We start from the raw sequence: 27,813 nt of genomic DNA on the forward strand, positions 1-27,813 counted from the left end.
TGGGGGCGAGTTGGGAGAGCAGTCTCAGACTAGTCAAGCAACATGCTGACAGTCATTCTCATGGAATCATACCTTACGGATAATACCCCAGACACCACCATTGCCATTCCTGGATATGTCCTCTCCCACTGGCAGGGCAGACTCAGCAGAGGTGGCAGCACAGTGGTATACAGTCAGGAGGCAGTTGCCCTGGGAGTCCTCAACATCGACTCCAGACCCCATGTAGTCTCATGGCTTCAGAGTAAACATGGGGCAAGGGAACCTCTTGCTGGTTACCACGTACCGTCCTCCTTCGGCTGATGAATCAGTATTCCTCCATATTGAATAACACTTGGAGGAAGCACTGAGGGTGGCAAGGGTGCGATATGTACGCTGAGTGGGGGATTTCAATGTCCACCACCAAGAGTGGCTTGGCAGCAGCACTACTGATTGAGCTGGTCGGGTCCTAAAAGATATAACTGCTAGACTGGGTCTGCAGTAAGTGGTGAATGAACCAACAAGAGGAAAAAATATACTTGATCTCATCCTTACCAATCTGCTGGCTGTAGGCGCATCAGTCCATGACAGTATCGGCACGAGTGACCACCGCAAGGTCCTGCCTTCACATTGAGAATAATCTCCATCGTGTTGTGTGGCACTATCACCTTGCTAAATGGGACAGACTTCAAACAGATCTCGCAACTCAAGATTGGGCATCCATGAGTCGTTGTGGGCCATCAACAGCAGAACTGTACTCCAGCATAATCTGCAATCTCATGGCCTGACATATCCACCATTACCATCAAGCCAGGGGGTCAACCCTGATTCAATGGAGAGTGCAGGAGGGCATGCCAAGAGCAGCATACCTAAAAATGAAGTGTCAACCCTGGTGAAGCTACCAAACAGGACTACTTGCATGCCAAGCAGCATAAACAGCAAGTAATAGACAGAGTTAAGCGATCCCACAACCAATGGATCAGATCTAAGCTCTGCAGTCCTGAAACATCCAGTTGTGAATGGGGTTGGGCAATTATACAACTCACTAGAGGCGGCAGTGGCTCCACATATATCCCCATTCTCAATGATGAAGGAGCCCAGCACATCAGTGCAAAAGATAAGGCTGAAGCATTCACAGTAATCTTCAGCCAGAAATGCCGAGTGGATGATCCATCTCGGCCTCCTCCAGTGGTTTCCAGCATCTCAGATGCCAGTCTCCAGCCAATTCAATTCACTCCACATGATATCAAGAAACGGTTGGATACTGCAAAGGTTTGGGCCCTGATAACATTCTGACAATAGTAGACTTGTGCTCCAGAACTTGCCGCTCCCTTAGCCAAACTCTTCCAGTATAGTTACCCTGGCATCTACCCAACAATGTGGAAAATCGCCGAGGTATGTCCAGTACACAAAAAGCAGGACCAATCCAACCCGGACAATTACCGCTCAGTCTACTCTCGATCATCGGTAAAGTCATGGAAGGGTTTAACAGTGCTATCAAGCAACACCTACTCAACGATGCCCAGTTTAGGTTTCACTAGGGTTACTCAGCTCCTGACCTCATTACAGCCTTGGTTCAAACTGGACGAAAGAGCCGAATTCCAGAGGTGAGACGAGAGTGACAGCCCTTGACATCAAGGTTGCATTCGACCGAGTGCGGCATTAAGGAGCCCTAGCAAAACTGGAATCAATGGGTATCGGGGGCAAATTCTGCTGGTTGGAGTCATACCTGGTACATAGGAAGATGGTTGTAGAGGGTCAGTCCTCTCAGCAGGAAACCCTCAGGGTAGTGTCCTAGGCCCAAACATCTTCAGCTGCTTCATCAATGACCTTCCCTCCGTCATAAAGTCAGGAGTGGGGATGTTCATCGATGATTGCACAATGTTCAGCACCATTCACGGCGACTCAGACATTGAAGCAGTCCATGCTCAAATACAAAAAGATATGGTCGGTATCCAATCTTGGGCTGACGAGTGGCAAGTAACATTCGTGCCACACAAATGCCAGGCAATGTCCATTACCAATGAGAGACACTAACCACCACGCCTTGACATTCAATAGTGTTACCACCACTGAATCCCCCACCATCAACATCCTTGGGGTTACCATTAACTAGAAACTCAACTGGACTTGCCACATAAACAGTGGCTACAAGAGCAGGCCAGAAGCTAGGATTATGGCAAGTAACTCACCTCCTGACTCCACAAAGCCTATCCACCATCTACAAGGCACAAGTCAGGAGTGTGATGGAATACTCCCCACTTAACCTGGATGGGTGCAGCTCCAAGAAGCTTGACACCATCCAGGACAAAGCAGCCCACTTGATTGGCACCACACCTACAAACATCCACTCCCTCCACCACCAACGCTTAGTAGCCAGCGGTATGTACTATCAAGATGCACTGCAGCAATTCAAAGATCCTTAGACAGCACCTTCCAAATCCACGACCACTTCCATCTAGAAGGCAGTAGATACATGGGAATACCACCATCTGCAACTTCCCCTCCAGGACTTACTGTCCTGACTTGGAAATATATTGCCGTTCCTTCGCAGTCGCTGGGTCAAAATCCTGGAATTCCCTCCCTAACAGCTGTGGGGGCTAATCCACAGCACATGGACTGCAGCGATTCAAGGCAGTGGCTCACTACCACCTTCAAGGGCAATTAGAAATGGGCAATGAGTGCTGGTCTGCCAGTGACTGCCATGCCCCACGAATGAATGAACCACTGAAATGATGCATGAAATTCTTGAGAACCTTGCGCTGTTGCCAAATAGGGATTATTCAAATCATAGATCACATTGAGGAAGAGGCATTTATTTGTTGCTACACCAAGAAAACTTTGCTTACATCTCAAGACTTCAATAAGCTACTCACCTGGATCTCAATAAAAATGAAACAAATCATATATTCACAGGAAGACTAGTTATCATGCCATTCACCACTTCCGTCTTAACGCCACAAAAGCAGACCTTATATTACAATTGATACAACAGTCAGTTGACTGTTTAGTAACAAAGCAAAGTAATATTCTGTATTTCTACGATTATATTGCTTTTTAGAGAATGAAAATTTAACCAACGAGAAGATTCTACTGGCCTCTAATCAGCAACTTATTGAAGTTATTTAAATTCCATGACTGCAAAATAGCAAGAAGGCAGCACAAGGTTTACTCTGTGCAGCTGTATTACTGGAAGCGGATTTTCTTGGCTGGGATTGAGACTAAAAATAATGGTGCTGAATTCACACCTCCGCCTCCATCCGAGACCTAGCCAATTGTTAGGAGGAGAGTGGGAAAATGCAGTCTCCCGCAAATGTGTAATTAAGCAGATCCTTAAGAGTTTGTCCAAGGTGTTGAGATTTTTGCAGGGGGTGGTCAGCTGTTGGAAGCGGAGGGCTGAATTGTATCGGCCATTGTGGTGGGGGCAGACCTGTAAAATACAGCAAGCTGTTCAAAAGTCCATTAACTTTGGCAGGACCGGAAAATCCCACTAGTGGGAGGGGCCATAAAATTCCACCCGGTTGAGAACAGGGATGGGGAAGTTTTATCAGAACGAAAAAAAAAGGTAGTTTTGAAGAAAACATATTCCACAAAAATGAACTTTTAATAATATGAACATTTCCTGAATCTATCCCAGCTTCCAGTTCTTTATCTGCTGTGGCTAATTCTTTCACATGTGCTGTAAAATTGAATTGATGGGATTTCCCCCCAGGAACACGCCTGCCCAAACCCAGACGCAATTTTACATCTGGGCGGGCAGGGCCTCAGGCAGTAAACCCATCCATTCACCTATTAAGGCCCATAAGTGGCCATTTAGGGGACTCATTCCTCTGGCCTCAGTTTGTTTGGCTGGTGGGAGCGGGAAGGGTGGGAAAGCAACATTTACACATTTCCCCCATCTCAGGCAGAGGGGAGGTGCCTCGCTCTGAAGGTCTGCCTCCCCACGCGAGTTGCGGTGCTCCACTCCCTGGGACATTGGAATTCCACGAATTCTTCCCTCCCCCCAGTCTACCCTCTGACACCATAATTGCCCCCCTCCAAAATCTTGAACTCGAGTGCCCCCTACCCTTCCATCCCGGGATTTATCTTTTCTGAGCTCCCAGAACTTATCTGACCACTTGCCATCTTAAAATTCTTCCCCACTTGTTCAGCTAGAGTACTATCTTGGGCACAGTGAGAAAAACCCAACCGATTCTCCCACATGCCATTTGTAAGCCAGCTTGGCTGATCAACAGTGCTCCTGATTATAGCAGATCAACCTTGAATCTAGGTATTGCATTATTTGATCTGGCAAAAAACTGATGCACTGACTAAGATTCCACTGATGTGGAGATGCCGGCGTTGGACTGGGGTGAACACAGTAAGAAGTCTCACAACACCAGGTTAAAGTCCAATAGGTTTATTTGGTAGCAAATACCATTAGCTTTCGGAGGACTGCTCCTTCATCAGATGGAGTGGAAATGTGCTCTCAAACAGTGCAAACAGACAAAATCAAGTTGCAGAATACTGATTAGAATGCGAATCCTACAGCCAGCCAGGTCTTAAAGCTACAGACAATGTGGGTGAAGGGAACATTAAACACAAGTTAAAGAGATGTGTATTGTCTCCAGACAGAACAGCAAGTGACATTCTGCAAGCCCAGGAGGCAAGCTGTGGGGGGGGGTTACTGATAGTGTGACATAAATCCAACATCCTGGTTTAGGCCGTCCTCATGTGTGCAGAACTTGGCTATCAGTTTCTGAAACTGATAGCCAAGTTCCGCACACATGAGGACGGCCTAAACCGGGATGTTGGATTTATGTCACATTATCAGTAACCCCCACAGCTTGCCTCCTGGGCTTGCAGAATCTCACTAGCTGTTCTGTCTGGAGACAATACACATCTCTTTAACCTGTGCTTAATGTTCCCTCCACCCACATTGTCTGTACATTTAAGACCTGGCTGGCTGTGGGATTCGCTTTCTAATCAGTATTCTGCAACTTGATTTTGTCTGTTTGCACTGTTTGAGAGCACATTTCCACTCCATCTGACGAAGGAGCAGTGCTCCGAAAGCTTATGGTATTTGCTACCAAATAAACCTGTTGGACTTTAACCTGGTGTTGTGAGACTTCTAACTGTGCCCATCCCAGTCCATTGCTGGCAATTCCACATCAATTTAAGAAAGTCAGTTGGACTCTCGGTGTGGTGCAATTGCATGTACTGGAAATTACATACATTACACAAGGCCTGTTCTTTGCAGCCAGAACATTGCACCTATTACAACTGAACAAAATAATGACAATCATTCACTGACTCATTCCCCAGAAGAATGCCTTGACCAATTAGGGTCAAGTTGCTCGATTTAAATTTTGGACAATGCTTGGCAGTTATCAGTCACTCACTATCAGCTGGTGCATTCTCCATGGCAATACCTCTACCAGGGTCCACTTGTCAACCAATCAGGACTCTCTTCTCATAGTATAAACTGTTGTTTTCCCCACGATACTGGTATCCTTGCAATTGTCCTGATGATTGCAAGATGAAAACCTTCAATATGTCTCTTTTCAGCAATACTCTTCCATATTTCTAAATTTTTATTTCTCTCTGCTGCCTTCAGATGTTGGACAGCCATCAAGCCAATGTTTAAAAAATCCAGTTAATAAATTATGTAAAGTCAGACAAACAGAATGACAATATGCTGCCATGAACCTGAAATTGAAGCTGCATACAGCACGTATAGAGCCGAGGTATTAAATTAGACATCCTTTTTCACAAGACAATGCCAAGTTGGTCGTGGTGATAGAGGAGGATAGAGGGTAGAGGAGTTAACAAAATTGACTTGTTAGATATCAACTAAGAACTGTTGCCAACTAAGGCTATGAAGACAGATAGAGTGGCTGGAGCCAGTTCACAACAAAAATGAGGAGCTGTAATTCACGTTGTCACATGTAAACAGCTTGCAGAGATTTGGGGTTGTTTCCTCTGAATAGAGAAAACAGGCCTTGCAGCTGGATCCAACGGAGGGAAGCTATATGTAGAAGGTAGTTAAATTGTTGATGGTTTGGGTGGGTTTGCTTGAAATGTATCTCAGTTGGTCACTTTGATCTCCTGGAAGCTGTTTGACCATTGGAGAGTAGGGTCAGAGGGCATGTGATTAAGGCATTTACCTAGTACAAGGGAGGCAGTAGTAATGTCACTGGATTAGCAATCCAGAGGCCCAGGATAATGGGATCATTGGTCCAAATCCCACAACTGTACCTAGTGGAATATGAGAATTGAATTCGTAAATCTGGTAAAAATAGTGACTATTAAACTATTGATGATTGTTGTAAAACCCCATCTGGTTCATTAATGTTCCTTAGGGAAGGATATCTGCCATCCTTACCTGGTCTGGCCTACATCTGACTCTGACCAACAGCAATATTGTTGGCTCCTAACTGTGTCTCCAATGGCCTATCAAGCTGATCAGTTGCAGCAAACCACAGACCACCCAGCATCATTCGAGGCACTGGAAATAACAATGGCAGTCTTGTTTACTAACAGAGGGCTTGTGGCAAAATTGGGGGAAACTGTCCCACTGACCAGTGAAGCAACAGTCTCATAGAATCATTCCTTCCAGCCAATGTCCCAAACACCATCTAAAGGATAGATCCCCCAGGACAGTGGTATAGAGTCAGGAAGGTGGTGGCCAGAAAGTCCTCAACATTGATTCCAGAAGTCTCTTGGCATCAGGGGAAACAAACAGGACATTTCCTTGTCTACACCTACTGCACCCCGCGCTTCCTTTAGCGGATCAATATTCGTCCAATTGGAAGAAGCATCAAGGGTGGCAAGAGCATATAATTCTATGTTCATCACCAGGAGTGGCTCAGTAGCACATGTGACCAAGCTGGTTGTGTCCTGAAGCACATGTGGTGAGGGAACAAATAAGAGGGAAAAACTTACTGACGTGGTCCTCACTAATCTACCTGTAGTAGATGCATGTGTCCATAATAACATTGATGTGAGTGACCACCGCACAGACCTTGTAAAGGTGAAGGCCCATCTTCACATTGAGAATATCCTCAAGATGGACCGATTCCCAACAGATCAGACAACTCAAAACTGGACATCACGGAGGCAATGTTGTCCAGCAGCAGAATTTATTCAACCACAATCTATAACCTCATGGCCAGCATATCTCCCACTCTACCATCATCATCAAGCCTATGGATCAACCCTGGTTCAATGAAGAATGCAGGAGGGCATGCCAAGAGCAGCACCTCAAAATATATGTCAACCTCGGGACGCTACAACACAGGATTACTTTCATGTTGAACAGCAGAAACAACATGATTGGTGGTGAACAATTAAACTAAGGAGGAGGCTCCACAAGTACCCCATCCTCATTGATGGGGGCACTCAGCACATCAGTGCAAAATAGAAGGTTGTAAAATTTGCAGTCAGGTGATGCAGCACTGTCTGCTCCTGATGTCCCCATTACCACAGATGCCAGTTGCCAGTCATCTCTGCTCACTCCACATGGTATCAATAAATGGCTGTAGGCACTGCATACAGCAAAGAATATGGGCCCTGATCATATTTTGACATCTTACTGAAGATGTGTGCTCCAGAATTCACCACACTGCTCCTAAAATGTTTTTCCAACTACAGCTACAGGACATGTGGAAAATTACCTAGGTATATCCTGTCCAAGAAAAAAAAGAGGACAAATTTAACTTGGCCAGTTGCCATCTCATCAGTCTACCCTCAATCACCACCAAGTGACGGAAGGGGTTGTCAACAGAGCTATCAAGTGGCATTTACTCAGCACTAACTTGTTCAGACTCTCAGTCTGAGTTCCACCAAGACCACCTGAGAACATGAAAAACATGAGAAAAAGTGGTGAACTGTGGGAGCGACTACCCTCAACATCAAGCCAGCATTTGAACAAGTGTGGCATCAAGAAGCCTTCGCAAAACCGAAGTCAATAGGAATCAGGAAAAAAAAAACTCGACTAGTTGGAGTCATAGCTAGCACAAAAGGATGATGGTTGTGGTTGTTGGAGGTCAATCATCTCAGTCCCAGGACATCACTGCAAGAGTTCCTCGGGATAGTTTCCTAAGATCAACCATCTTCAGCTGTTTCATCAATTCCTCACATCAGAAGGTCAAAAGTGGGGATGTTCGCTGATGATTGCACAGTTTCACAACTCCTCAAATACTGAAGCAGTTCATGTTCAAATGCAGAAATTCCTGCACAATGTCCAGACTTGGGCTGACAAGTGATATTCAGGTCACAAAAGTGCCAGGCAATGACCACCTTCAAGAGGGAATCCAACCAGCACCCATTGATATGAAGTGGCATTACTATCATAGAATCCGCCACAGTCAACATTCCGGGGTCACCATTGACTCAAAAACTCAACTAGACCAACCATAAACACTGCTGACAAGAGATCAAAACTGGCAATTTTCAGGCGAGTAACTGATTCCCCAAAGTCTGTCCATGATCTACAATGCACAAGTCAGGAGTACAACGGAGTACTCTCCATTTGCCTGGATGAGTACAGCTCCAACAATACTCAAGAAGCTCAACACCATCCAGAACAAAGCTGCCTGTTTGACTGACACCCCAACTACCATCTTCAATATTTGCTCTCTCCACCACCAATGCACAGTGACAGTAGTGTACATCATCTACAAGATGCATTGCAGCAACTCACCAAGGCTCCTTTGACTGCACTCCTACCTCAGCCACCAAGAAATACAAGGGCAGCATATGCATGGGAACATCATTGTTTAGTAGTTCCCCAACAAGCTACACACCATCCTGACTTGAAACTGTATCCCATTCCTTAATGTTACTGGGTCAAAATTCTGGAACTCCAGCACCATGGGAGTATCTACAACACATGGACTATAGCAGTTCAAGAAAGCAGCTCACCATCTTCAAGGACAATTAAGGATGGGCAACAAATGCTGGCCTTGCTCACATCTCAAGAATGAATTAAAAACAAGATTTACCTGCCCATGGCTTCAGCATAAGTGAATCCAGAATATGGTGTCCAGTATTTGTTTCTTTGCATAGGAATGATAGAAGCCCTGGAGGAGACAACTAAAATGTTTCTTTATCCCAGGAATCTTGGGTTCAAAAACTGGAGCTTGTTTTCTTTTCTAGAAAAATGGGAAGCATAGACTTTGAAGCGATATGATCCAGGTGTTAAAACAAAGGCAATGGATTACTTCTGGTGGATAAGCTCCTTGAGTTAGATAGGGATGGCAGAACTAAGGGGAAACCTCTTAGTTCTGCCTAAATAATGGCAGTTATTATTTAGTCCTAAATAACGGATTCAGTCAAGTCCTTCAAAATGGGAGCAGGACATGTTCTTGATTAAAGGATATACCTAACATAGAAACTGCATTTTGGGCTGGTTCCACTTATTAGTAATTGCTGCAGATTTCCAGAGCTTGTTCTTCTTTTTAGGGGTCAGAGAACAATTTCCCTGTGGCTACCTCCATTCTCTCTCCTAGGCTTAAATGAATAATTTGGTCTTCATGCCCTCTGCTCGTAAGCTATTACGCTGCTGCAGAAACAAAATTAGGGTTAACCCTAAAACACCACTCTATTCGGTCTATTTACAGGCCCTGCCATTTCAGGGAAGGTAGGGGGGGAAATCCAGATTTCAACAGGACCTCATTCTAACAGGATTCCTGGGTTATCTGCTTGTCAACCAGGAAACCAGTAAGAAAAAGCCATAGCTGAGAATCCAATAGATCAAAGATGAAAGAGCCCAATAACACCTGGGGGAGGGGGGTAGAGGTAGATGATAAAAGGATCTCTGATTACAACGATGAGGATAAGCTGTAATGGGCAGAAGGGTGGCCAATGCCCAACTTGATGGATTGTGTACTTCTTCCCACCCACATGAAGCACTATAAAATACACCTATCTGCTTAAGATTGCAGCTCTCATCCTCCCCCCGCCCCCTCCATCACCCACCCGCCGAGAAATCTGGTTGTGAGCTGTTAAATTTGTATCATGCTCCCAACATCATTGCAGGAGTCTAATTAAATACGATGCTGAATGAAGCATTCACCCTAACACCAACTCCCACCAAGTCAGAACACGCACACACGCCATGCTACACTTTGTCAATAAAAATAGCAGCATGCATTGTGGGGACACATTCTACAATTTTTGATTTCTCCCCACCACCACCCCTTGGGAGAGTTAACATCAATGATCAATTCTAAAGTCTCGCCAGCTCCTGAACTCAAGAAATGCACTTTGCCTAGGAATTACATCCACCTTTAGCCATCATTGCAAATGGAGCTTTGAAACTTGAGCCTATGATAAATAAACTCCAAATCTCCACACGCCAGCTTGATTATTCCACTCTCAACAAATCAAGCCATGAAAATGATTAGATTAAAAAGGAACCAGAATAACCACATTCAAAAATATGCAAGACCTCTTTAAGCCCTTGAATTCCCAGCCCGTGGGTTTGTCCAAAGTCACGACCCTGTCTAGAGGAACACAGAATATTCCAGCTGAGTGGACATACGCCAGCAGGTGGAGCACTGGAGACGAGCCATTGCAAGGTGTTCAGAAATCTTGCAATCACAAGCATTTCGCTCACTCTCCGAGCCCCTTCCACTTTCCAGCTCAACGATGCAATGTTACATGGCATAATTGAAAAGATGAATCAGTTACGTTGCTAATGTATACTTACCAGCTGCACTAGTAACTTCCACAGTACAATACAGTAGCAATTTATAAATGGTACTCGATCAGCAATTCAGAAAACAGATGAACAACTTAATGTTGTGTATTAATCACCTGGCCAAAGCTCAGGGGAATGAAGGAATTGGAACAACTAGGAGTAATGGAGTTGCAAGGGATCATAAAAGGGTGAACAAGGTCCAGAGACATTTCAAAGAACCTAAAGATTCTAATGGAGCCACAAGAAGCAGGACTGAGCAAAGTTTTCTTTCAGGGCTTTGCAAGAGGATTTGTCTCAATGCAACTGAGTTTCCTTGCTGCATGTGACAGTAGATATTGCAATCGGATTAGTGGCCATCTCTAAAACTTAGAGCTGGAATAGGTAATTTTGCTCTTCGAGCCTGGTCCACCATTCAACAGGTCACGACTGATCTTCTACATCAACTCCACCTTCCTGCATTAACCTTAATACTGAAAGATGTAACTGATCTCAGCCTTGAATACACAAGGATAGAATATCTGCAGCTCTCTGGAATGGAGCATTCCAATAATTCACAACCCTTTGGGTGAAGAAACTCAACTCAAATCTAAATGACTGACCTCTTATTCTGAGACCATGTCCCATAAGTTAGATTCCTCAGCCAGGGGAAACAATTGCACAGCCTCTACCCAATCAAGCCCCTTAAGAACTTAACATGTTTCAATCTGATCACCTTTCATTCTTCTCAATTCAAAATGAATATGCAGACCTAGTCTATAGGCCTCAGAACAAACTACCCCAGGAACCAGCCTAATGAACCTTTGTTATACTCCCTCAAGGACAAGTCCTTACTGTTAAGGGGACCAAAATTGTAGAAAGTACTCCAGACGTAGCCTCACTAATGCCTTGTACAATTGTTATCAAGACTTCACTTTTATATTCCAATTCCTTTGTACCAAAAGCTATACTTTCCTAATTTTTTCTGCACCTTCATGCTAACTTTGCGATTCGTATGCAAGGACCCTCATTGGCAATCACTCACCATTAAAAAACAACCTACTTTATTTTTCCAACCAAGTGAATAACTTCACATTGTATTCCATCTGCCACTCATCTTGCCCACTCACCCAACCTGTCTTTATCTGTCTGCATCTTGTGTCCTCACTGCTTAATTTTCTACCTAATTTCATATCGGCAAAATTAGATATGTTACACTCTGTCCCCACATCTAAGATGCATTGTAAATACCAGAGGTCCAAATACTGATCCTTGTGGTACACCCCACTTGTTACAGCCTGCCAATACAAAAGTGTCCAATTTATTCTTATTTCTCAGTTTTCCATCCATTAACCAATCCTCAATCCATACTCGTACACAAATTAGAACTCATGGGGTTGGAGGTAATGAAAGAACTGCGTCAAAAACTTTTTGAAAATCCAAATACACAATATCCACTGCTCCCCTCATCTATCCAACTTATATCTTAAAAAAAAACATTTGCCAAACACAATTTTCTTTCCATAACTCTATGTTGTTTCTGCTTAATTACTTATGATTTTCTAAGTGCCCTGTTGCCATGTCCTTAATAATAAATTCTAGCATTGTTCATACTACTGATGTTAGGCTAACCATCCTATTGCTTCTCATTTTCTCTTTCTTCCTTTCTGAAATATTGGGGTTATGTCTGCTACTTACCTTCTAATCCTTGAACTATCCTAGAATAAAGAATTCTGGAAGCTCAGAACTAATGCATTCAATATCTCTGCAGCTACCTTTTAAAACTCAGGACGCAGGTCATCAGGACCTAGAATAAAAGCACAATACTGCAGATGCTGGAAATCTAAAATAAAAGCAGCACATGCTGGATAAACCTAGCACGTCTAGCAGCATCTGTGGAGAGAGAAACAGAGTTAATGTTTCGAGTCCATATGACCTTTCTACAGAACTGAGGGGGGATAGAAATGTGATGTATTATATACTTGGAGAGAGGGCAGGCGAGACAGAATGGAAAGTCATGATAGGTCAGAGCTAAGGAGAGGTTGATGTCATATACGTAAGACAAAGGGCTGTTAATGATGCCATTGGGACTAAAGAGAGTGTTCATAGTGGCAACGGTAGGATAGCAGAATGTGGCACCAGGGGAACAAAGGTCAGAGCTCAGTGGGAGCAAAAAAGTGAAGGGATAATGGCCACATGGTCTTTTTCTGACGCTTCCCTTCCTTGACCTCTATCTCTGGCAATAAACTGACCACCAATATTTATTACAAACCCACCAACTCACACAGCTGCCTCAACTACAGCTCCTCACACCCTGCTCCCTGAAAGTACTCCATACCATTCTCCCAGTTTCTCTTCTTTGCCACATCTGTTTGATGATGCTACCTTTGAAAACAGCACTTGTGACATATCTGCCTTTTACCTCAGCCAAGCTTTCCCCCCCACTGTGGGTGACAGGGCATCAACCAGGCCCAACCCATCTCCTGCAGTTCTGCCCTCATCAGTTCCCTTCCAGAATCATGGCAGGGTCCTTCTTAATCTCACTTTTCATCCCACCAATCTCCACATTCAAAAAGACCATCATCTGCCATTTCTGCCAACTCCATTCGGAATGATGCCACCATTAAACATCTTCCACTCACACCTCCTGCCCCATCTGCAGAAACCACTCCCTCCGTGATACCCTGGTCCACTCCTCCATTGCAACCTCCACCCCACTCCAAAATCACCCCTTAATCCCCTTCCTACGGCACCTTTCTATGCAATTGCAGAAGGTGCAACAACTGCCCCTTTATCCCCTCCCTCCTCACTGTCCAAGGGCCCAAATGTTCCTTTCAGGTTAAGCAGCGTTTCACTTGCACCTCCTCCAATTTGGTTTACTGTATTTGCTGCTCCCAATGCAGTCTCCTCTATACTGGGGAGACTAAACGCAAACTGGGTGACCACTTTGCATAACAGCTTCTCTCCTTGCGCTAGCATTTCTCCAGGCTTCCTATAGCTTGCCATTTCAACTCCGCATCTTGCTCTCATGCAGCTATACCCATCCGTTGTCTGTTACAATGCTCCATGAAGCCTAACACAAACTCAACGAACAGCACCTCATTTTCTGATTAGGCACGTTACAGCCTCCTGGACTCAATGCGGAGTTCAATATCTTTAGACTGTGACCTTTCCCTTCCATCTTGATTCCCCCTTTTTGTCTTGTTATTTGGTTCCCCTGTCTTGTCCCGACTAAACCTCACCCCTCGCTGACATGGCCACTGTCCCTTGTTGTTCAGTTTTTCTCCCACTGAGCACTGGTCTCTGTTTTCCATTTAACACCTTCTGCTATTCTACCTTTGCCACTATTAACACTCCCTCAGTCCCTAATTCTGTACTACTGCTTCATTTAGCAGGTCACAGTTGAAACTCTCTCAGACTTTTTCCCCTGCCTGAAAATATCCGAGTGTAAACGGCACAGGCAAGGGACATGAAGGCAAAACCTGGAGGAAGAAAAGTCTCCGCAGCGTCATGTATACAAATTGTTTCAACAAACATTTGTCGGGCACGGTTACCAGGTTCGGAACCAAGGATGAGAAACAGCAGCAAGCGGCTGTGTGATCATTGGAGAGAAGTACAGCTTTCATACTGTTAATTTTGAAGCTTCAAATCAAATTACTGCCTTACATTATGATCTCAAGGGAGACATTTAAAAGAAATTAGAGTTCCCAATTTTACCTGAAAAGACAATGCATCAATATTTCATGTTTAATCAAAGAAACCTTTGTTCCACAATAATTAAGTAAAGCAATTACTGCTAACTTAACACTATTCTGCAAGCACATTATTTCAGCTGAAATTCTCAACAGGTTACTCCCTATTTTATTTTCATCTTCACATAAGCATTCCCCTATAACATACAGAATCTTGGGGGTTCCTTCACTTCTCCAGGAAACAAACCATGGTATGCTACAGCTCTCTGGAATTCACTTTGTTTCTGCTCAGAGCTCTTGCTAACCTGAAGTTGAAGATTTACTGGGATCCTTCCATGACCCTTTACCTCCTTAAGCTTCACAGTTGTGGATACCCAGATCAAGCAATGCCATAATGCATTCTTACTTATTGACTAATTCAGAAATATCCTCAATTTCTAATAGCCCTTTGCTTCTGGTCTGCAGCTACTTTACACCTTCTCAATGCTGCTTCCAGGATCCAACTAACTCCTCAACTGCTTCCAAGAATGGTTCAATTCCAAAAATCTCAGTTCAAAATACCCAATTTAAAATACCCAATCCATTTCCACCCTGAGCCATTTACCTCTATGGCAACAGGGAACATTGCTAGATACTTAATTAAATTGTAGCTTCAACACACAACTTTGATCTGAAAAGTATATGAATACTTAGATCTGACTTATTTACCTGTTGTTTTCACACCTCTCTCTCTCTCTGGAACCCACGTGAATAATTTTAATTGCAAATGAAGACAGCACAATCATTCTCCCTCTTCAAAAGGAAGGATACCAATTGCCACAAAATTATCTTTCGTAAAATAAAAAACAGGATTTTAAGTGAATACATAACTTCTTTACAACTGCCACTGATAATTGCAGGGACATAAGATTTTAGGTCTCTACAAACCATTTCATTTAGTGTGGCCTTCAAATTAATGGTAGATTGTATCCATTCTTGCTATCACTGCCATATTTAAAGAATGCATTCATATTCTGTATTTTGAGATATACATTTACATTCCTTTACAAAAAACAGTTGCTTGGTTTTAATTTCTACGCAGACATTCAAATGGATGGACAGAAGCTCCAGTAGCACTTAACCAAGTTCTTGAACTTAAACGTAGAGGTATATAGTCTGAGAAATGGGGGAAGTGAGGGAAACAGAAAGAGGGAGAAGCAAGAAAAAACAAAGGACTGTTCTTACTAGACCATGCATTCTTCTAAGTTTAGAAGAGTTTCCAAGCTATTCACTAAAGTAATAGAATTTTATACACATTGCATAATCACTTCCAAAGGAAGGAGTTCTACAGTGTAACATGGATACTGTCTCCCTAATTCACTCCATCTATACTGCAGAGAAGATTCAGGAATATGGATGACAATTCTTCAAATAAAATGTAAAACAAGCCCATTCATCCCTCACAACATAACGACTGTATTCCTGGCCTGAATGGATAGGAGAGTACTTTGTGCACCTGCGACCAAAAATGACAGATAGCAGAGAGCTACATTTAGAAATGGGTTTTCCAGATGCAAAGGGCACAATTTTAACTCTGAGTGACTGGGGTTTGAATGAGTTAAAATCAGGCCAAAGGGTCTCAGTGCCTCCAAACACAAGCACACTACTTAGATGACGGTGTTGCCTTTGAGACTAACACCAATATAAATAAAGTTAATCAAGATAAAGTAAATCAAGAACAAACTAGAAATGGCCCTAAATGTTTCCTCCTTTCCAGTGTCATTGACAAGCCAGTAGAAGAGAAGTTTGGTTCATCTTGGATGCACATTTTCCAAATAAATTTTCAAACTAGTTTTTGGACATGCTTGTTTGAATTAGCCAGATCATTAGACTTATGCTTAGCACCTCCACACAGATATCAGAACTCGACATATGGTGAAATTGCAGATGTAAATCCTCCACAGGAGTCGTCAGGAATTCAGATACACTGCACTCATGTCTTTATCAACCTTTAAATGGAAGCTACTCCACCTTTCTGCCATGACCAGGTCGTGAACGAAGCCCAGTCCATCACGCAAACCAATCTCATTGACTGTCTACACTTCCCGTTGTCTTGGAAAAGCAGCCAGCATAATCAAGGACCCCACACACCCCGGACATTCTCTCTTCCACCTTCTTCCGTTGGGAAAAAGATACAAAAAAGAGATCATGTACCAACCAAGTCAAGAACAGCTTCTTCCTTGCTGCCATCAGACTTTTGAATGGACCTATCTTATATTAAGTTGATATTTCTCTACACCCTAGCTATGATTGTAACACTACAATCTGCACCCTCTCCCTTATGAACTCTATGAACAGTATGCTTTGCCAGTATAGCACGCAAGCAACAATAATAAAATGTAAAATCTCAATAATAAAAGAAGGAGGAAAAAACTGAAGGTACAAACACAGTTCATTTACAACAGAATCAAATTACATTGTTACCCAATGACTTCTTGTTAAGGTATCACCTACCATATACTTAATTCTCAGGCAAATCCATGAAAATGAAAACTACAATTTTATTAGACTGCATGCATTACAGATGAATATCTCCGTATTAAAGCAAACATTACTATTAATTTGTACAAAACTTCATTTTTAAAAATCCAGTTCTATCAACTGACAGTTCAGTTTATTTATATAGAAGTGTTTCTCACATGGTGATTAAAGATGAAAAAAAATGTTCAACTTGAAACTTAATCTGGCACCAAAAGAAAATATCCAAGTGTATAGATAGCAATTTAATGGACACGGTTAATTATAATGAGGAACCTAATAAGGGTTGTACATCTTTTTATCCTCGTTTTGTTTTTGGGATAAATTGAAAATAGTGGCATAATGGTAATGTCACTGGACTAGTAAATCCAAAGGCCCAGACTAATGCTCTGGGGGCATGGTTTCAAATCCCACCATGGCAGCTAATTAAATTAATTAATAAAATCAGGAATTAAAATCCACTGTCAGTAATGGTAATTATAAAACCATTGTCATTAAAATCCATCTAGCTGCCTTTAGGAAGAGAAATCTGCTGTCCTTACCTGGGTCTGGCCTACATGTGATTCCAGATGCACAGCAATGTCGTTGATTCTTAGTTGCCTTCTGAAATGGCCTCGCAAGCTATTCAGTTCAAGAGCAGTTATGGATGGACAAGAAACACCTCATGAAAGATTTTTTAAAAAACATTGAGTGGAGAGACACAGATTTTGAGGTGCTAATGGGAAGGGGCTATGCTGCTTCCCTCAAAAAAAATTGATCACATTAGTGCATTGCGAAAGTATGTTTTCGCAGTTAATTGAGAATAGAACTGAAGTCCATTTGTGGAACTCAAGTCTACTTTTTGTTGAACTGCAACCAAACCGAAATCTCCTGGCTTACTTACAGCAGCTGGAATTTTTTTTTTTAAAGTAGAGAGAGATATTTTCAATCATAGGTTCATTTATATAACCCTTCTTACTGCTGTAACCTCCTTCAGCTCATGTCATTATGCCCTCTGCTCTTCACATTAAATTAACTTCCAACAATTTACATTTATACAGCACTTTTAGAAAAGCATTGTGACTCAGACAAAGTGGTTTATGGAGAAGAGTTTAAGGTATAGAAATAACAGAACACAAACTTTAAATGAGGCATCAGGTGCCAATGGAGGTGAGCAGAGTTTGAGATCAGCTGAAATGTAGTTAATGTGGGGGATTGAAAGTTAACCAGCAGAGCACTGGAATTGTCTATTCTGGAGGTGACTTCCCTGCCCATCTTAGAAAGGACATATTAGCCTTGGAAGGACCGTAGCATATATTCACCAAAAATGTCACTAGAGTTAGATTGAGGAGAAATTGCATAAGCCTGGCTAGTATTCCATGGAATATAGGAGATCAAGGGATGGTTGAATGCAGGCTATCAGGAATTTGAAAGGAATTGATTGTCCAAGTATTTCCCATTGGTCGGAGTGTCTAGGGCAAGGGAACATAACTTGAAACTTGGAGCCGGATCCATCTTCAGAACTCCATCCCACATAAATGGATGCTAGCTCAATTAATAATTTTAAATCAGGGATCAATGGGCATTTACTAGCAAGTGCTTATTCAACCAAAGCAGATGCAAAAAGATTCAGATCAGCCATGATCTCACGGAATGATGGAACAGGCTCAATGGGTTGAATGGCCTATTCCTATTCTCATATTCCACATTAAAACAACTCTCAAATCATCAAAACATCTTCCCCTATCACTGCTCAGCACCTATAGATTTCTAATGAAAGCTGCTGTTATACTATGCCCCAATATGAATAGGAACGAAGCGCTATATTACCAAATGTTCACTGCGCTACAACCAAGAAAAATTCACATTCGTAATTCCCTCAAAACTATATAATCAATGATACTGTTGTCGCTAATTAATGAGCAATCACAAAATGTTACAAATTCAGATCCTGCTTCTAATAACAGACAAATGAGAAAAAAATAGCTGACAGCAAATTTAGAGTTTGAAGCAGATTAATAAATTAGGACTCAGTATGTCTATTATGGAGCTGCAAACAGTAAAGCAAATATAATGCTTAATTGCAGTCACACAAGTCATTATTAAACTGTACAGTGCCCTGATCAAATCTCACAGGGTACTGCATGCAGATTTGGACAATGAGATAGATCAAATCCTACTTATAACAGAAATATTGCTGGTGTTGGATTGAGTCATCAGGAAACACTAGAGGAACTTGGTCAGCAATGACAGGTAGTTACTAGGGCGATGACAGGACAAACAAGGCAACAGACAATGTAGAAAATGGCAATTCAAACACTATACTAACTTAAAGCAAAACAGGAGAAGTGGCACAAGGTGAAGCTAGAGGAAAGAAAACGTACTGATGTCAAATGCCTTTACAGAAAGTGAGCAATACATAAGCAGATTTATGAATTGATGATGAGGTAATATTCATTTATAAAATTAGCCATGACAGGGACCTGTCACTTTAAAAAAAAAAAATGAATCAGCAAGGTGTGTTCAAAAGCCTTCCTCATTCCTATCTACTTGCAAACTTCCGCCATAAATCGTTTCCTCAACTCCAAAGCAAGAAGATTTTGCAATGGAAATTCCAAGTCACAAGTTATTTGCATGAGGAATTTAAATGACATTGGACAACTTAAAAGTTAAACTACATTTCTTGAAGAAACACTTTGTTAAATGGTTTATCTTAAGTGATTATCCTTAGAGGGACAAGTGTCACTTAATTACCTGCAAAGGAACTCAAAATTCCCCACAAAAGTACTGACATTTCTACACCATTTTGCTTAAGCCCACTGGACAACAGTGGTATCTTTACAACAGTGGTATCTTCTTTTGGTTTTGGGGGGGGGGGGGTGGGGGGGGGGGTGGGTAGCACTTAGGATTCAACACAAAGCAATTGCATGCTGTAACAATTGCAGCTCAGCTGCAAGCATAGAAAATTATCAATTTACCTGGTGCATTAGATGGCATGGAAAGAGGAAAGCGGAGAATGTCACCTGATACCGAGCAGAATAGTTGTACTTGTTTACACAGGAGTATAGGTAAATCCAGGCTCAATCAGCCAAAACAGCACAAAAAGATCAGGGAGTTTTAAATGTCATACGCGATGTTTTCTGTGATCTTTTATGCTGGTCTCAATCAATTCACTAAAGTCAGGTCCTGCCCACAACTCCAGGTTGAAGTTGCGAGATGCGACAAGATTAGGCCCATTAACCATCTTTTAGGTTAAAAAATTCCTCTGTTGTCCGTCAACACTGTTAAATTGTTGAGTACAGGTCCTTACATTTATTGCAAATCAAGTTCCCAGAGGTGGAGGACAGGACACATATTTAAAAATGTGATAAACCCATTTTCAACTCTACGAAATTACACCAGTTTACTACTCTGAAGGGAGGGATAATTTTTTTTTAAAAAGCCAAATCATAGAATCATAGAAACCCTACAGCACAGAAAGAGGCCATTCGGCCCATCGAGTCTGCACCGACCACAATCCCACCCAGGCCCTACCCCCATACCCCTACATATTTTACCCACTAATCTCTCTAACCTATGCATCTCAGGACACCAAGGGCAATTTTAGCATGGCCAATCAACCTAACCCGCACATCTTTGGACTGTGGGAGGAAACCGGAGCACCTGGGGGAAACCCGCGCAGACACGAGGCGAATGTGCAAACTCCACACAGACAGTGACCCAAGCCAGGAATCGAACCCAGGTCCCCGGAGCTGTGAAGCAGCAGTGCTAACCAGTGTGCTACCGTGCCACCCATTAATTCTGTTACGCTGGTTCTGTTTATGATTTTGGTAGAAACTATAATCTAACCAGTGCAATTTCAAGTACATTTTGCATGACAAAATTATGCTTCTTTGGAATTCAGTTTGCAGCTAGTAATGAGCTAACTTCTCATGAGCATGGAGTACAGCAAGAGCAAACACAGATCTGCCAGCAGATTGGGCTTTTCGTTCTTTGGACATTAGAGATCCAATCATTTGCATGTGATTGATGAAATGGGCACATTTTTGATATTGCCTACATTCCAGAACAACCTTTATTTGAATTTCTGTTGTGAAATTTTAGACATACAACAACAGGAAGGCTTAACAAAAGCAAATACATGGAGAGTAGCAACTGCATGGCACTTTTCACATACAAACAAGGAGCAGGAGGACACCATTCAGATGCTCGAACCTGCTCTACCATTTAATAAGATCATTGCTGATCTGATAGCAACCTCAAATCTGTATCCTGCCCATCCTTGATAACCTATCACGCCCTTGCTCATCAAGAATCTATCCACCTCTGCCTTAAAGAGACTTTGCTTCCACCACCTTTTCAGGAAGAGAGTTCCAAAAACTCTTGACCCTCAGAAAAATATTCTCCTAATCTGTGTTTTAATGGATGGCCCTTTATTTTTTACAGTAAGAACAACACCAGGTTAAATTATTAGGTTAAATCTTACTGTGTTCACCCCAGTCCAACGCCGGCATCTCCACACCTTTATTTTTAAACAGTGACCCCCAGTTCTAAATTCTCCCACAAGAGGAAACATCCTCTCCACATCTACCCTATCAAGACCCCTCAGGGTTGTTTGCTTCAATCAAGTCACCTCCTGCTCTTCCAAACTCTAGGGGATACAAGACTAGACTGTGCAACCTTTCCTCATAAAACAATCTGCCCATCCCAGGTATTAGTCTGGTAAATGTTCTCTGAACTACTTCCAATGCACTTACATCATTCCTTAATAAAGGTGACCGATACTGTGCACAATACTCCAGATGTAGTCTCACTACGGCCCTGTGTAAATGAAGTATAACCTCTCTACTTTGCATTCAATCCTCCTTACAATAAATTACAACTTTGTACCAGCATTCCTAATTACTTGCTGTAAATGTATATTGGCCTTTTGAATGATTCATGCACTAAGACACAGATCCAGAAGAAGCCAAGGTCGAACTCCTAATGTTATAACTAATAAGATAGCAACTTGAAAATACATCTTGGATGGAAGTGCTCACTTGCGTATGCAAAGAAGGGTATACATCCCCTCAGCACATACAAGTCCATTCCAAATGTACTGAACTAGAAAATGTACGTTAACAGATGCCCACTATAAACCCAATGCGATTTTAATTCACATTTTTGTGCCTTGCAAGCTTATTGGCTCTATTTTAATACTGGCAAGCTCTCCCAATCAATCTTTTGAGAGCCACAAATTTTCATAGTACACATGTTCACTGTTATAGGCTTAAAAGTCATGATGTGGAGATGCCGGCGTTGGACTGGGGTAAGCACAGTAAGAAGTCTCACAACACCAGGTTAAAGTCCAACAGGTTTATTTGGTAGCAAATACCATAAGCTTTCGGAGCAGAGCTCCTTCGTCAGATGGAGTGGATATCTGTTCTCAAACAGTGCACAGATACAGAAATCAAATTACAGAATACTGATTAGAATGCAAATCTCTACAGCCAGCCAGGTCTTAAATGTACAGACAATGTGGGTGGAGGGAGCATTCAACACAGGTTAAAGAGATGTGTATTGTCTCCAGACAGCTTAAAATGGCAGGTCATTCAATATATTCTTAAGAGGTCACTGTTTGGCAAAACCGTTCACCATAAATTTCATGTAGTTCCTTACAACCAACAAAAACACAAACCAGAAACATTGTATATTTAGAAAAGGAGGATTTAAAATGCTGATAGATTTCTACAGCCTCATTAAAAACTTTACCTTCAGTCTATGCTATTTGACAACACCAAGTGCAGTAAAGGTGTCAAGATATTAAATATGCGTAAGAGATTCTATCCAGAAGGTTTTCTTCATCTTTTTCCCTACTTACCAGGAAAATCTCCAAAGACTGATTCTAAACTTTTAAAATCTTACTTATTCAAAATCACAGAACAATTAAAAAAATCTACTACATTAGTTTTCTATTTTACAGATTAGGGCAAGATTTCCATGTCTCATTTGAATGGATTGTTAGACAAGTAGAAGTAGATACCAGACAACAGCTTTGCAAGAAATTTTAATCCATTGGTTAATAAAAACTTGTTCTTACAAAGCAGCTTACCACGTCAGAAAGGTCCCAGACTACATTAAAAAATCTCTTGGCTCACCCCACTGATCCCTTAAAGTCTCTCTTCACTGACAAGGATAAAGTCAGGCACGTGATGGAATATTCACCAGTTGTGACAAGACTCATGAAACTAAATGCCACCCAAAACAGCCATTCACTCGAACTGTGTATTGAGGATTGAACCCAATATCCACCTTTCCACTTGTACCTTGTGACTGCAATGTATATTTCCCACAGGATGCAGTGCAATGACTCACCAAGGTTATTCCAGCAATGTCCTCCCTTCCATGTGACAACTTATCACCAAGAACAGCAATAGGAATGCTGGAGGTGATATTGTCCTTGAAAGTCACACTATCCAGATGTCGATAGATCTCACTTTCTCATCCTTGATAATAAACTGTTAATGGAGCATCACAGAACTTTAGTGGTTTAAAGAGATGGATCATTGACACCTTTTAAAACTCTATTCCTTTAGGTGCTGCATTATCACACCACCAACATGCAAAATAAAAGCAAGTGAAATGGAGTGACTTACATAATAAACCAATAAATAAGATAACACAAAAATAAGACAGATGGGCAGTTAGCCATTATTATCTCAAGGCAGGCTGAGGGGAATGTTAGCCAGGACATAGACTCCCTATTCTTTATCACCCATTTCAATACACAATTTAATGACTTACCCACAGGATGGCACTTATAACAGCAGTGCTTCCCAAGTATTACACCAGAGTATATCTTAGATTCAGAGCACAATCTGAGACCCACAAACTTCTAACTCAAAGCCATTAGTGGTAACTGAGTTAGGGTTGGGGGGTTGGGGGGGGGGGGGGGGGGAGAGGAGAAGAGAGAGAGAGAGAACAAGAATGCATTGCAAAGTTGTTCCATTGATTGTTAATGCTACATAGTTTTGATTAGCAGGGAGTAGGATGCAATCCAGGGTCACCCAACTCAGGAAGTAAACATGAAAGAACAGTACAGCACAGGAACAGGCCTTTCTGTCCTCCAAGCCTGCCGCGAGGATGATTTGTGCCTAAACTTAAACTGTATGCACTTACGGAGTCTGTATCCTTCTATTCCCATCCTATTCACGTATTCATCTATATGCCCCTATCATACCTGCTCCGACCACCTCCCTGGCAGTACGTTCCAGACCTTCACCACCCTCTGTGTAAAAAGCTTGCCTCCCACATCTCCTTTTCCCCCATGAACCTTAAACCTATATCCCCGAGTGTTTGATTTTTCTACCCTAGGAAAGAGCATCTGACTACGCACCTTTTTTTACTAGCTATTTTTCCCCTCCAGGTTGCCTCCTGTGCACAATACTCCCAAATGTGGTCTAACCAAGAATCTGTGCAAGTTCATTGCAACTTTCTGCTTTTAAATTCTATTCCCATAAATGAACAAGAGCTAGCCCAAGTCACATACAGAATCCACCTCATTATTGGAAGGGGAGAAGGGAGAAGATATACCTAACGTGGGGGATAGCTACAAGGCATTGCATTGGAATCAAGACATCACACCATGTACAGAATATGATCCTTTTACTTTAAAGGACAGAGTAGGTTGTGAAAAATTGCTCCATATAAAAATGCTAGGGCCCTTCATTCTCTGGCTATGACACTTCTTCAATAGAAGATTTGCACTCAGTTGTAACAGATAAAAAATTCAAAAGCAGCACCCAACTCAAATAAACAAGTGACTGAAACGTCCACTGGGGTCTCACAATGACTTCCGACGACAAGGCTGCGGACCAAGTGCTGGAAAATGGGATTAGGATAGGTGCTTCTGGCAGGCATGATGGCATCTTTGTGCTATAAAACTCGATGACTCCACATTAAAAAGAGTCAACACCTCCTTTAAAACGCTTGGCAAACCTCGTTGTATTTACAAACATTGGCAGCAAGGTGAAAAATCACAAAGTACTGTAAGACCCAGGATGGAAATGCTGTGGCACAGCCTCGCCTATCCCCACCAGAGAGAGAGTTGCCAAATACCTGTCAGTGAAGCTTGGGAAAGAGGGAGTGATTGCAGCTTTAAAGCTAATGGTAACTCTGCCGTAAGGGAACTATCCGGGCTAGACTTGTGCGTCCTCAATGTAGAGTTTACCAACATTGCCGTAAATTTCCCAACAGCTGCGCTGGCTCTTTGGGAAAAATCTATCTGGCTTTGCTTTGCCCTTCACCAGGCGGCAAACATTAAAGCTGGTGCTGACACCGCTCCAAAACACGCAGCTAACGTGTGCCACGAAATGGGAACGAAGCCCAGCTGCTTGCTGTCAGCAGGCTCATCAGCTGGAGTTGCCTTTTCCTGTTCGATCCTGAGGGAAGTCAATAAACCCAGTTTAGTGATTTTAAAAAAACCACACACAAACCTTACCTTCCACAGCCATGATATCAGCGACTCTTCAATCCGAGCGCTATCCATTGAGTGTCCCTCCACTCATGTCTTGTGGCTGTGAGGTGGGAACTCTCCCAGAGACACGACTCCTCTCTCCAGCCGCCCCTCACTCATCTGATCCGAGCCGACCCGCACACAGCAGCAGTGCGCATGTACTGCTGGAGCCTGGGACTTGTAGTCTGCCCTCCCAGCAGCAACACCAGCCCATTCCCAGCAACTGAGGGGGGAGTGGAGCAGCAGCCAGTGCACCCCACTCACTGCAATCCAAAATACCCCAGCTATGCAAAAGTCACAAAGTTCCCCTCCCCACAAGGGCAACGATGCAGCCACGCCTCCAAACATATGGAGATGGACTCTAATTCCCAATGTGCTTTGAAATGTGAACAGGTTGCTAAGGCTAAAGGGTTGGCTCAGCCAAGGCTGTAATATCATTGACAATGCAAACAGCCAATTAACGTTTTGTTATCTGAAGCATTTTTCTATTGCCAGCAATGACGTGACCGATCTACATGGAGTGGCAGCTAAAAGATCATCTTTGCAAAAAAATAAAGTGAATTATGTCCTTTTTGAAGCAAAAAAACCCAAGGAACTGGTTTAACCTGGCTTGCATTCCTCATAATTATTTTCCTGAAATCAAATTTTAGTTGATTCGATTCTGAAATTGGTTTAGGATAAATTTCTTAAGGGGCATATTGTCACTGGAGAGGGAGAAAAGTCTAATAAATCACGTCATTGTATAGTTATGTCATTAGAAAAAAAAGTGATTTTGACATAAATCTGTTAAGTTTTTGACACTGTTGGAATCAGTGACCATTTTAATTTGATAACAGCATAAACTGACACCAGATTTAGGAATATTATAAAATGTTCTTTGATTAGCTTCATGCTTCAGAAACTTGGGTGTCCAGGTACATGATGCATGAAAATGCCATGCACAGGTGCAGAAAGTAATTGAAAAGGCCAGTGACAATCCGGCCCTGGTCAGATCACACCTTGAGTACTGAAGAGGGATCTGGACACTCCAGTTTAGAAAATATATTTTAAAATTAAGTTTGTTTATTAGTGTCACATGTAGGCTTACATTAACACTGTAGCGAAGTTACTTTGAAAATACCCTAGTCACCACACTCCAGCACCTGTTCAGGTACACTGAGGTAGAATTTAGCATCGCCAATGTACCTAACCAGCATGTCTTTTGGACTGTGGGAGGAAACCACACAGACACAGGGAGAATGTGCAGACTCCACACACACAGTGACCCAAGCCAGGAATCAAACCTGGGTCCCTGGAGCTGTGAGGCAACAGTGCTAACTACTGTGCCACCATGCTATCCAATATATTGGTCTTGGAGGGAGTGCAGTGTAGGCCTATCAGATTCCAAGCTTTAAATTATGAGGAGAGAGAGCATACAAACTAGTGTTGTATTCCCTGGAACTTACAAATGATTTGATCAAAGTTTTCAAGTTATTAAGGGGAACAGATAGCTAGGTTGGATATTATTTCACAATTTGGGATATGTAGAACTAGAGGACATAGTGTAAGAATCAACGCCACACCTTTCAGGAATGTAATTATGAATCACTGCTATTTACAGAAGGTAAAAGAAGTTTGAAACTTTTCTGGATTGATGCGGGATCAATCGTTAATTTTAAATCCTAAATTTATTGATTTTATTTTTGTTATTTTTTCATGGATGTGGGCATCACTGGCTCAGCCAGCATTTATTGCCCATCCCTAATTGCCCTTGAGAAGGTGGTGATGACCTGCTCTCTCGACCGACTACAGCATAAGAACACCCACAGTGTTGTTAGAGAGGGAGTTCCAGGATTTTAACCCGGAGACAGTGAAGGAACAGTGATATAGTTCAAATCAGGATGCCGTGTGGCTTAGAGGGGAACCCAGGGTGATCTCATGCATTTGCTACCATTATCCTTCGAGGTGGTGGAGGGTATGGGTTTAGAAGGTGCTGTTGAAGGAGCCTTGGTGCAATTTTGTGCAGTGTATCTTGTTGATGGTACACACTGCTGCCACTGTGCATCTGTGGTGGAAGGATTTGATGTTGAAGATATTGGATGGGTGCCAATCAAGCAGGCTGTTTTGTCCTTGATGGTGGTGAGCTTTTTGAGTATCATTGGAACTGTACTAATCGAGGCCAATAGACAGTATTCCATCAAACTCCTGACTTGTGCCTTGTAGATGTTGGACAGGCTTTGGGGAGTCAGGAAGTGAGTTACTCTCTGCAGAATTCCCAGCCTCTGACCAGCTCTTGTAACCAAAGTATTTATGTGGTTGGCCCAATTCGGTTTGTGGTCAAAGGTAACCCTAGGTTGTTGATATCGGGGAATTCAGTGATGGTAATGCCGTAGAATATCTAATGATGGTTAGAGTCTCTCTTGCTGGAGATGGTGACTGTCTGGTATGTGTAGCATAAATGTTACTTGCTACTTATCAGCCTAAGCCCAAATGTACTTCAGATTTGCAGGAGC

The 27,813-nt window shown here is 42.4% G+C and overlaps 1 protein-coding gene across 4 annotated transcripts in view; it reads right to left on the minus strand.

Moving 5' to 3' along the window:
- Positions 1 to 25,457, minus strand: part of samd12 (sterile alpha motif domain containing 12) — a 130,146-nt gene extending 104,689 nt beyond the window's left edge. For 2 of the 4 annotated variants that reach the window (XM_078216493.1, XM_078216491.1), the window contains exon 1: positions 25,307 to 25,457. In XM_078216493.1, the coding sequence (XP_078072619.1) occupies positions 25,307 to 25,319 (13 nt within the window). In that variant the 5' untranslated portion in view covers positions 25,320 to 25,457. Of the gene's footprint in view, positions 1 to 8,960; positions 8,988 to 25,306 lie in introns of those variants that run through there. The other 2 variants (XM_078216492.1, XM_078216490.1) reach the window with 1 other exon arrangement.
- Between the last annotated feature and the right edge of the window lie 2,356 nt (positions 25,458 to 27,813).

The sequence above is a fragment of the Mustelus asterias genome, chromosome 7, assembly GCF_964213995.1.
Source record: "Mustelus asterias chromosome 7, sMusAst1.hap1.1, whole genome shotgun sequence".
Taxonomy (NCBI): domain Eukaryota; kingdom Metazoa; phylum Chordata; class Chondrichthyes; order Carcharhiniformes; family Triakidae; genus Mustelus; species Mustelus asterias.